General features: G+C 44.2%; 2 protein-coding genes across 2 annotated transcripts; both read right to left on the reverse strand.

Moving 5' to 3' along the window:
- Window positions 1-1,338: 1,338 nt before the first annotated feature.
- Window positions 1,339-6,538, reverse strand: LOC137298335 (uncharacterized). The gene is made up of 7 exons (XM_067830547.1): window positions 6,336-6,538; window positions 5,655-5,760; window positions 5,310-5,519; window positions 4,673-4,875; window positions 4,027-4,079; window positions 3,083-3,138; window positions 1,339-2,775 (listed from the first exon to the last, which is right to left on the reverse strand). The coding sequence occupies exons 1-6, from the start codon at window positions 6,514-6,516 to the stop codon at window positions 3,085-3,087; spliced, it is 807 nt and encodes a 268-aa protein (XP_067686648.1). The 5' UTR covers window positions 6,517-6,538; the 3' UTR covers window positions 1,339-2,775; window positions 3,083-3,084.
- A 1,679-nt stretch (window positions 6,539-8,217) lies between these two features.
- Window positions 8,218-10,529, reverse strand: LOC137298781 (mucin-22-like). The gene is made up of 3 exons (XM_067831057.1): window positions 9,987-10,529; window positions 8,487-9,653; window positions 8,218-8,391 (listed from the first exon to the last, which is right to left on the reverse strand). Exons 1-3 carry the CDS (start codon window positions 10,527-10,529, stop codon window positions 8,218-8,220), a joined length of 1,884 nt encoding a protein of 627 aa, XP_067687158.1.
- Between the last annotated feature and the right edge of the window lie 578 nt (window positions 10,530-11,107).

Consider the following 11,107-nt stretch of genomic DNA (forward strand, 5'->3'; position numbering starts at 1 on the left):
ATGGTAGTGACAGTATCATCCAATACGACCCTATTTTGGTAGTGACAGTATGATCCAGTACGACCCTATTATGGTAGTGACAGTGTGATCCAATACTACCCTATTATGGTAGTGACAGTATGATCCAGTACGACCCTATTATGGTAGTGACAGTGTGATCCAATACTACCCTATTATGGTAGTGACAGTGTGATCCAGTACGACCCTATTATGGTAGTGACAATATGATCCAATACTACCCTATTATGGTAGTGACAGTATGATCCATTACGACCCTCTTATGGTAGTGACAGTGTGATCCAATACTACCCTATTATGGTAGTGACAGTATGATCCAGTACGACCCTCTTATGGTAGTGACAGTATGATCCAATACTACCCTATTATGGTAGTGACAGTATGATCCAGTACGACCCTACTATGGTAGCGACAGTATGATCCAATACTACCCTATTATGGTAGTGACAGTATGATCCAATACTACCCTATTATGCAAAGTGAGTTACATTCTAGTCATTACGTCTCCTCGGGTCTTCTATCTAAACCAGGTTCATGTGAAAAGACAATGCCCTTTGTACCCTCTAACCTTGCAGGTTAAGTTACCTCCAATCTGGCACGGACTAGAGTTTTGAAGCTCCCTTGGCGCAAGGATATTCCTAAGTTACGTCTGTCTTAGCGTTATGAGAACTTCGAAAGTGTAGACCCTGGTCCGTAACCTCAAGCCTAAAAGAAAGCATTTATCAGTTATATAACTGGCACTGTTATCATGTGGTAAGAGAGCCTGGGATTCCTTTCAGGGAGCCACCTTTAGTAACGTTAACACTAACTCTCGCCCTTTAACAGTGCACCAAGGGTACTTTGGTGACTTATCACCCTAGTGCTTCACAACAGGAGACCTGTACGACAAGGTCTCTGAAAATGACATTTGTGACTGTTTTCAAGAAGGAGTTGCATACAAATTTCAAAGACTGCTTTCATCTGTGCCTCGTGGACAGAAGCAATGCATCGGAACGAAAGGTGGCCTGTATTCAAAGCAGCAATGACACACCAATCATGCTTTTTAGTGAGGGACATTAGCAAATCAAATAGATTAGATGTATTTGAAATACAATGCCTAGTTAACGTTTTGTTAAGGAACGCAATACACGCTCATCTTGAATATTTCGTATGCGTTTGTGAAAATTAATATAAATGTCCGTATAAACATACGGCAAACACTTTGTTAGAAGCATGCATCAAGACCGTATGATCTGCCGATAACCATATGTTGTAACATACTAGACTGTCCACGTGATGATTACATACCAGTCCAGCCTTGAACACAGAACCACACACTAATCACGTTATAATGTGTTTATTCTTCAATATTGTAAAAGGTTATAAACATTAACAATGTATAAAAATATGTTTCAGTAGCCAGGGATCCTTCAATTCATAACATGAAGCACCAGAAAACGCCGTATTACATGGCGTATATGCAGTAATAGACATCTAGATATTGTACCGACATTATTTCAAATTACCAAGTATCTGCTCTTCTGTTTGCAAGTGTACTCAATTACTTAATGAATAGTACTGCCTGCTAAACGACCATGTATGTGTTCATGCATTCCCCAAATAACACGACCTTGTATGTTATATTGTGATATTGTTTATGTGTTTTTATGACATCATGGTGGGATTTTCCTTGGATGGAATGGTAAAGGTTTGCTTGTCATGTAACAATTGAACACTTTGGCACAAACTCTCAAGTTGAAAGTGATCGGTATATTAGAACCCTCGGTATGTGAAAATATAATGATCATCGTGCTGACTTTCACATGTAGTTGATATTTCCTGTGGCGACGATCAGACCATGCCGTAACTATCTGGGCGGTCTGACACAGGCAAAACACTGCAGGAGTTTACATAAGTGTACATACATGATGAAAATAAAAAAAAACAACAACACGGAAGTGTACATACACATGGAAAAACAACTCACTCGTCTTTAGTGCGACGCGTGACTGTTTTCTTAAGTGCATGTGTTATCGATGGTCGGGTTGTGCAGTGCTGTACGCTGGTCAATATACGTATAAGTAAGTGGCTGTCGAGAACATACCACGTGCATGGGGAGTGTTACCGTTTCTGCAGGACAAGATCGACATTTTCAAGATCACCTGATGGCGTCACTGATTCAGCGATCTAATCACATAATGTTTTTCTATGCCAACTGAATTGGTTTCCTCCATAAATCAAGTCATATTCAGAGGGAATGAAGTTGAATACTTCATTTCCACGTCGCATGCTGCCAGTATTGGGTTGGGTCCCATACTCACATTGTTCTAGACACGTGGACTTTCTCCCTTTTGTGAATTGTTCAGAGTATTGCACTGACACTACTGTCTCTTTGTCACCGGAATCTTGCAGTTGTGGCAGGAGCTAGGCTGAAGAACAGCAACTATCTCTGACGCAACAACGTGTCACTGCGTTCAAATGGCTGATCACTTGGATTGTGTATCTTCAAAAGGACAAGGAGCAGCATCTGTGACGTCATCAGCATGGGGCAACATCGTTTGGGGAGTCAGTTTAAACATTTCCTGGAGATGAAATCTCGTTCACATCCACTCGTCACTTTTGCCTTTCTAACGAAAACCGAAAATGTTGGCAAAGTTTCTGGGATCGGCGAGCCATTGCGTCATCCTCTCTTGGTCGAGCAAACTGGGTTACTAGTACAACATCAATGGACAGTAGAAATATCTGTGCTTATTGTTTAGCCCACGTTGGAAAGCCTGTCTGGAATGGCAGAAACACAGCGATGTAGCAATAAACATAGGAAAACAAATACAATGAAATTGTATATTATCTCAATGTAGTCAGCTGACAATCGTAAATGTTACCACTAATCATATACGCCTGAAGTCGTGGAGACAGCATGGGAAGCGACTATATAGTATACGGCTTCGTATGTAAAACACTGAAAAAGACTAATGTATATAAAGCAATATCAAAACAGGGCCTTAGTTAACTACCTACAGCCGTGCTGTAGATTAACAGGACTTTTTTCGTTTTTCAGTAATGTATCGACCTCTGCAATACTTACAATTACAGGTACGGTGTTAGGGGCGTTGGTTGCACTACAGGTCTGTCTATCCGAAACTGAAAAAAGTAAGTAAGTAAGTAAGTAAGTAAGTAAGTAAGTAAGTAAGTAACTATGCAATGATACCTGGGTTTTTTTAATTCCTGACCTCAAATGTGCAAGAAATGACAATATAGTCTTCAACTAGGAAGTTAAAATTTCGAATATCTTAACCATGTAATATATTCCCAAGAAGTGACCATAAATTATGTCTCAATCTTCAAATACGACACAACCGTTTAATCGCGAAGAATAGCATGATAATCATGAAAGAACAGATTGTATAATCTATCAGTGACATGATCATAACGGGTCCGGGTATTGAGAAGGGTGTCCGCGTTCAACTCATAACCCACCTAGCAGGTATACGGGTTACCTGTTCCAGACCTGAAGTCATTACGAAGGCCATCAAAAATACGTATGTCTCCAACGTAGAATGAACCAGCCCTTTATATTCTATACTACCCCAGTGCCCCGTGGGTAGTTTGGATCAGCTGTACTGGGACAGCTCAAGAATGAAGATTTTATGGATATCAACTTCTTTATATGAGAACACAACGTTTCGGAGTTAATGCTTACTCCTTCACCTGATGAAGGAGTAAGCATTAACTTCACCTGATGAAGGAGTAGGCATTAACTCCGAAACGTTGTGTTCTCATATAAAGAAGTTGATATCCATAAAATCTTCATTCTGATGAAGGAGTAAGCATTAACTCCGAAACGTTGTGTTCTCATATAAAGAAGTTGATATCCATAAAATCTTCATTCTTATGCATTTCACTTCTAAATGCCCTTCAAAGACTTGGGACAGCTCACTTGTAAACGATGAACAACAAGCACTCAGAAAAAACAGAATATCTCCGTATAACCTTAAGTGATTGAGATGTCTGTGGCTATTACGGACTTACATCATGATTGGGATCCAGAGCATCAAAGTACCAGACCGGGTTCACTATGGAGGCTGTAGAGATAAACATGTTGAAGATATGTGAGGTACTCAGAATAAATGTCAGATCGGTTAGTCGCAGACACGTTATCGCAGGTAGCGCTGTCCGCTCTATCTGTGACAACAGTTTGTGCTAATGTCGGTAGTAACTTTCTGGGGCTGTTTTATTAATGAGAAGCGGGAATTGCTGGACAATCCTTTCCTACTTTCTCAAATTGCAATTATTCGCTATGCTATGTGGCCTTGAACACTCAATCAGTTTTGATGGATGCTTGTATACCATAAAGCAAGTGTCGTCCATATTCCGTAGTAAGCCAATTTGCCTCCAGAGTATAACATGCCACCAAATATGCCCCACTTTCAAAAGCGGGTGCCACCCAATCACCTGTACTGCGAGCGACTTAGAGCAATGCTGCTATGGTTTTATAATTATAGCTGTTTTAAACAAGTGAATAAGGTACTCATTTCGTATATTATATTATACTGTTGAGAAAAACAAACACGTTCCTGTTCACGATCCCTGTATTGGTGGTATGCGTATTGCGATATATATCTACTGTCAATAGCGTTTAGGTCTGTCAACATTTTATTATGATATGATATTTTACCGTCTGAGCTGTGCCTGGAAAACACGTCAGTGCTGTCGTCATCGGCGTCGTGGGGGTAGATGATCGGGTAGTTGAAGCCGCGAAACGAGGGCGCCTCTATGTCGACGTCTGCCATGCTGGACATGCTGCCGAAGTCAGAGAACTGGCGCCAGTTGCGGGTATAGCGAGGCAGAAAGGTGCTTGTGGGCATGGTGAAGGAGGCGCTGTTGGGAGGAAGCAATACTCAGGCTACGCTGAACTCAGCAATCGAATAGTTGGCCAACAAATACTCAAATAAGAAAATGTCAGACTAGTCAATATTTCATCTTTATGGCTACGGTTCGGAAATAATCTAGGAATACAATGACTTGTGTTAAACAAGTCAGCGTGAATGACCACACGATCCCGTTCGTCTCATCTTACGACAAGCACGGGCTGCTGAAGATTAATTCTAACCGGGATCTTCACCGGTTATTACAGGAATGTATCTCAGTGAACGAAATGTTAGCAGAAAGGTAACACATGACCTTCTGTATCGGTAACACCTGAGATCATACATCGTACGTACCCTGGAGCACTCCGTTGTTGTTGAGAGACGCAGAGACACAATCTGTTCACTCCCCTCATTCACTCACTGAACGTGCATGTTCAACCTTACCTATCCTCAAATGGGATACGACGGCGGCGTCGTCGACGACGTCTCCTGTACATTGCCAGTCCACAGCACGTTGCTAGCAGGGCGACTACAGCCATGGCGACTACAGGAACAAGGATGACAACAAGATAGTCATCTTGTGGTGGGGCTGTGGGTCTTGGGGTATGTGATGCCAGGTACTGGCAAAACTCTCCCTTGTGACTTGATGGGCATCTGAAATTGTGTGAGGGACATTGCGTATGGCAATAGATCGCACGTGCATGTATATACATGAATAGAAAACACAATAGATAAAAACTGAAAGCACTTGTAGCATATTAAGATCCGTGAGAAGTCTGTCAGTGTCACCTGCAAATTGCTTCGGTGTTGTTATCCAGGCAATACCCGTCGTTACAGTCTCCCGTGACGTTGTATATGGAACATGGGCTGTAGGTGGCGTTCACACCGATGCCCACTGAAACAGTTTATGTGCTCTTAGAGTTGTGAACTGTGAGACAGTGCTCATAGGAATGAAATTAGGGCCATGGATGCATTTCCGAAATAGAGGTGGCTATGGACATGTTTCAGATGGAGGGGAAGGTGTGTGCATGCTTCAGGTGGAGATGAAGGTATGTGCAGGTTTCAGGTGAGGGAAGGGTGTGTGCATGTTTCAGATGGAGGGGAAAGTGTGTGCATGTTTCAGATGGAGGGGAAGGTAAGTGCCGGTTTCAGGTGAGGGAAGGGTGTGTGCATGTTTCAGGTGGAGGGGAAGGTATGTGCATGTTTCAGGTGAGGGAAGGGTGTGTGCATGTTTTAGGTGGAGGGGAAAAGTGTGTGCATGTTTCAGGTGAGAGAAAGATATGTGCATGTTTCAGGAGAGGGAAAGGTGTGTGGATGTTTCATGTGGAGAGGTAGGTGTGTGCATGGTTCAGGTGGCTGGGAGGCTATTTGCGCGTGTCAGGAAACGGAGAGGCTGTGCACACAATGTATGTGCATCTTTTTGTCTGCTGCAGATATAATTCTGTTTCCGAAAGTTTACTTCAGACTCACGACATTTTTCTTGACAAGTTCGTTTGTCGATGTCGCAGACACGAGGCGTTGAAACATCTACTAGGCAGGAAGTGTTGTCAGGAAGGAAGATGGTTGCGTTGGATTCCAGAAACGTTCGTAAACTGTTGGTTGACCTGAGTTTGTCACGAGGGTCTTGTCTGTGTCCAGGTACATATACCATTTTTACAGTTAGCTGGTTTTTCTTGTCACTGTTGAGAAGAGGTACAGACCGTCACAGTCTCTCTTGCGCTGTACTATATCTGTATCTATGATAACAGATCTAGCCCCGATGGACGGATATATTGCGTCTGAATGTTTGTAATCCTTTATGGCAAAGGGAGATTTTCCACATCACTGAGTTTTTTAATTGACATTACTATTTTACACAGCAAGATTCACCAAAATGCAACTAGCAACAACTATATGAACACCCCTTGGATTTGCCTGAAACTTTATCGCTATTATCAGAAGATTTGTGAACGTTTTAGTTGATTCATTGGACATCTTACATTCTTCACCAAAGATTGTTGGATTTGTTACTCTACACGTGGAATTTCACTGCAAGAGAATATTCGGTATGTTCCATGTGGCGTTAAGGGTCAAATAGTGGTGCACTTTAAGTTAAAGCAGTGTTCGGAGAAAAGGGTAAGCATGTCCTGCCCATTCCGGCAACAGACAGGGCAACAATAAGAATGTGGTATTTCCCAACTTTGTTTTGTTCGGGACTTGAACTGCTAAAAGAGACAACGCGGTTTACGATCTAGATGTCATTATCAAGTAGGAGATGAACTACTGATTACTCACACGACTGAGACTTCAGAGACGTTAGGGAGACCGGTAAACACTTCCTTCTGAAACTGAAATTACGATGACCTGTACGGGTAGGATTGAAAACATGGGAAAAAAGACTTACTAAGTATTTTTGTGCCCATGGTATCTAAAAGTCCGCATTTGCCAACGTTTTACTTAACGAAGTCTGATGACAAGTTGAATCTTTTGAGGAATCAGGTCCATACTAAACCTCCAAGATAGGAATCACCACGATCACATTCATGTAAGACACATCTAACAGATACAAACATTACCATCATCTTCAGCTTTGCGACATTTTCTCTCTTCATAGGCACGTTGCACCGTATGTCCAATGAAAACGTTGCCTGAGTTAATGCTGAAAAATAGCTCAATCAGTTATAACAATAGGTGTTTCAGGATAAGTTTAATAGTATTTCATTCGGATTGTTCAATTACAATTTTGGTTTACGTCTCGAAACGACCGTAAACGAAACAGTATCAGAAGACACACAGGAAAGTACTTTGAAAATAAAACGTCAATGCTAGAGGACATTCACGCAAGCTTAATGATCTAGGGAAACATATTATAGTTGATGTAAAGAACTCCCTTGCCAGGTAGTTGAACGTATTATGTACCGGACTGGCAATACAACCAGTATTAGGAAGAAGACGGTTTACTAGCGAAACAGGGTCAAGGACAATTGCCATTCAGAAAATTCGAGTTTGCCAATCAAAAAAGTGCCATCAAAGACAATTGCCACACGAAACAATCACCAGGCGGATAATGATCACTCAAAAGCAAGGGTAGAGTGACCGGCATACTAGAGACAAAACAGTTACACAGGGCAGCAAGGATCAGCGAGACAAGCACAGGAAACATAGCGGACTGTACAATATCCAATGTAAAATATACTGACTTGTACACATATCTGTAGATGATGTCACGGGGACCAGTGTTGTGTCAGGAGTGACTGTAGGTGACGTTTCCTCTGTGATCATAGAACTTGGTCTTGCGGAGGAGGAATGCTGAGAAAAAGTGGATACTGTATTTCTGACATAGAATGTTGTTTCCGACTGGCTTGACTCAGTGCTACCCTCTGATGCTGTGGAAGTTTGTCCCAGCGTTGTACCAGAGTACACCTCTGTTGCCATTGTGGGAGTAGGTGTTGTAGCTTCTCTTGATGGGGTGGACCTCGCACTTGTGGGCGTTGTGAAAAGAGTGGAAAGCGTAGATGTCTGGCTTGGTGTCTCTGTTGTATACGAACTGGTTATGGTAGATGTGTTTTCTGTCATTGCTGAGGATGTTCCAGTCAGCATTTCCGATGTCAAGCTTTCCTCAGTCGTTGAAACAGTGGATACTGAAGACGTGTCAGTCCTCGTCGTTTCTTGAGTGGTTGGCTCCTGAGAGGAAGTTGTAGATGCAGTGGCAAGGGAAGCAGATTCCGTGGAGGCCGAGTCAGTGGAAACAGTCAAGCTTTGACTGGTTTCTGTGCCCAACGTTTCTTTCGTAGATTCCGTAGTGGACAACGTTGAGGTGGCTTCCATCGTAGTGGACATAGATTCTTGGTAGGGGCCAGGAGTGACTGTGGGTGACGTTTCCACTGTGGGAGTAGAGGCTGTCTGTGGTGACGATTCCTCTGTTGAGCCTTGTGTGCTATATTTGGCTTGCTTGGTGACCGTGGACTGGGAGGTGCCTGCTTGACTGGCTGTACTTGAACGTGAAGAGGTCGTGGCTTCAGTGGTGCTCTCCGAGCCTGATGCTATGGAGGAGGATTGCTGAGAAAGGGTAGATTCTGTGTTTGTGACATGGAATGTTGTTTCCGACTGGCTTGACTCAGTGCTACCCTCTGATGCTGTGGAAGTTTGTCCCAGCGTTGTACCAGAGTACACCTCTGTTGTCATTGTGGGAGTAGGTGTTGTAGCTTCTCTTGATGGTGTGGACCTCGCACTTGTGGGCGTTGTGAAAGGAGTGGAAAGCGTAGATGTCTGGCTTGGTGTCTCTGTTGTATACGAACTGGTTATGGTAGATGTGTTTTCTGTCATTGCTGAGGATGTTCCAGTCAGCATTTCCGATGTCAAGCTTTCCTCAGTCGTTGAAACAGTGGATACTGAAGACGTGTCAGTCCTCGTCGTTTCTTGAGTGTTTTGCTCCTGAGAGGAAGTTGTAGATGCAGTGGCAAGGGAAGCAGATTCCGTGGAGGCCGATTCAGTGGAAACAGTCAAGCTTTGACTGGTTTCTGTGCCCAACGTTTCTTTCGTAGATTCCGTAGTGGACAACGTTGAGGTGGCTTCCATCGTAGTGGACATAGATTCTTGGTAGGGGCCAGGAGTGACTGTGGGTGACGTTTCCACTGTGGGAGTAGAGGCTGTCTGTGGTGACGATTCCTCTGTTGAGCCTTGTGTGCTATATGGGGCTTGCTTGGTGACCGTGGACTGGGAGGTGCCTGCTTGACTGGCTGTACTTGAACGTGAAGAGGTCGTGGCTTCAGTGGTGCTCTCCGAGCCTGATGCTGTGGAGGAGGATTGCTGAGAAAGGGTAGATTCTGTGTTTGTGACATGGAATGATGTTTCCGACTGGCTTGACTCAGTGCTACCCTCTGATGCTGTGGAAGTTTGTCCCAGCGTTGTACCAGAGTACACCTCTGTTGTCATTGTGGGAGTAGGTGTTGTAGCTTCTCTTGATGGTGTGGACCTCGCACTTGTGGGCGTTGTGAAAAGAGTGGAAAGCGTAGATGTCTGGCTTGGTGTCTCTGTTGTATACGAACTGGTTATGGTAGATGTGTTTTCTGTCATTGCTGAGAATGTTCCAGTCAGCATTTCCGATGTCAAGTTTTCCTCAGTCGTTGAAACAGTGGATACTGAAGACGTGTCAGTCCTCGTCGTTTCTTGAGTGTTTTGCTCCTGAGAGGAAGCTGTAGATGCAGTGGCAAGGGAAGCAGATTCCGTGGAGGCCGAGTCAGTGGAAACAGTCAAGCTTTGACTGGTTTCTGTGCCCAACGTTTCTTTCGTAGATTCCGTAGTGGACAACGTTGAGGTGGCTTCCATCGTAGTGGACATAGATTCTTGGTAGGGGCCAGGAGTGACTGTGGGTGACGTTTCCACTGTGGGAGTAGAGGCTGTCTGTGGTGACGATTCCTCTGTTGAGCCTTGTGTGCTATATGGGGCTTGCTTGGTGACCGTGGACTGGGAGGTGCCTGCTTGACTGGCTGTACTTGAACGTGAAGAGGTCGTGGCTTCAGTGGTGCTCTCCGAGCCTGATGCTGTGGAGGAGGATTGCTGAGAAAGGGTAGATTCTGTGTTTGTGACATGGAATGTTGTTTCCGACTGGCTTGACTCAGTGCTACCCTCTGATGCTGTGGAAGTTTGTCCCAGCGTTGTACCAGAGTACACCTCTGTTGTCATTGTGGGAGTAGGTGTTGTAGCTTCTCTTGATGGTGTGGACCTCGCACTTGTGGGCGTTGTGAAAGGAGTGGAAAGCGTAGATGTCTGGCTTGGTGTCTCTGTTGTATACGAACTGGTTATGGTAGATGTGTTTTCTGTCATTGCTGAGGATGTTCCAGTCAGCATTTCCGATGTCAAGCTTTCCTCAGTCGTTGAAACAGTGGATACTGAAGACGTGTCAGTCCTCGTCGTTTCTTGAGTGGTTGGCTCCTGAGAGGAAGTTGTAGATGCAGTGGCAAGGGAAGCAGATTCCGTGGAGGCCGATTCAGTGGAAACAGTCAAGCTTTGACTGGTTTCTGTGCCCAACGTTTCTTTCGTAGATTCCGTAGTGGACAACGTTGAGGTGGCTTCCATCGTAGTGGACATAGATTCTTGGTAGGGGCCAGGAGTGACTGTGGGTGACGTTTCCACTGTGGGAGTAGAGGCTGTCTGTGGTGACGATTCCTCTGTTGAGCCTTGTGTGCTATATGGGGCTTGCTTGGTGACCGTGGACTGGGAGGTGCCTGCTTGACTGGCTGTACTTGAACGTGAAGAGGTCG

This window comes from Haliotis asinina, chromosome 10 (assembly GCF_037392515.1).
Source record: "Haliotis asinina isolate JCU_RB_2024 chromosome 10, JCU_Hal_asi_v2, whole genome shotgun sequence".
NCBI lineage: Eukaryota > Metazoa > Mollusca > Gastropoda > Lepetellida > Haliotidae > Haliotis > Haliotis asinina.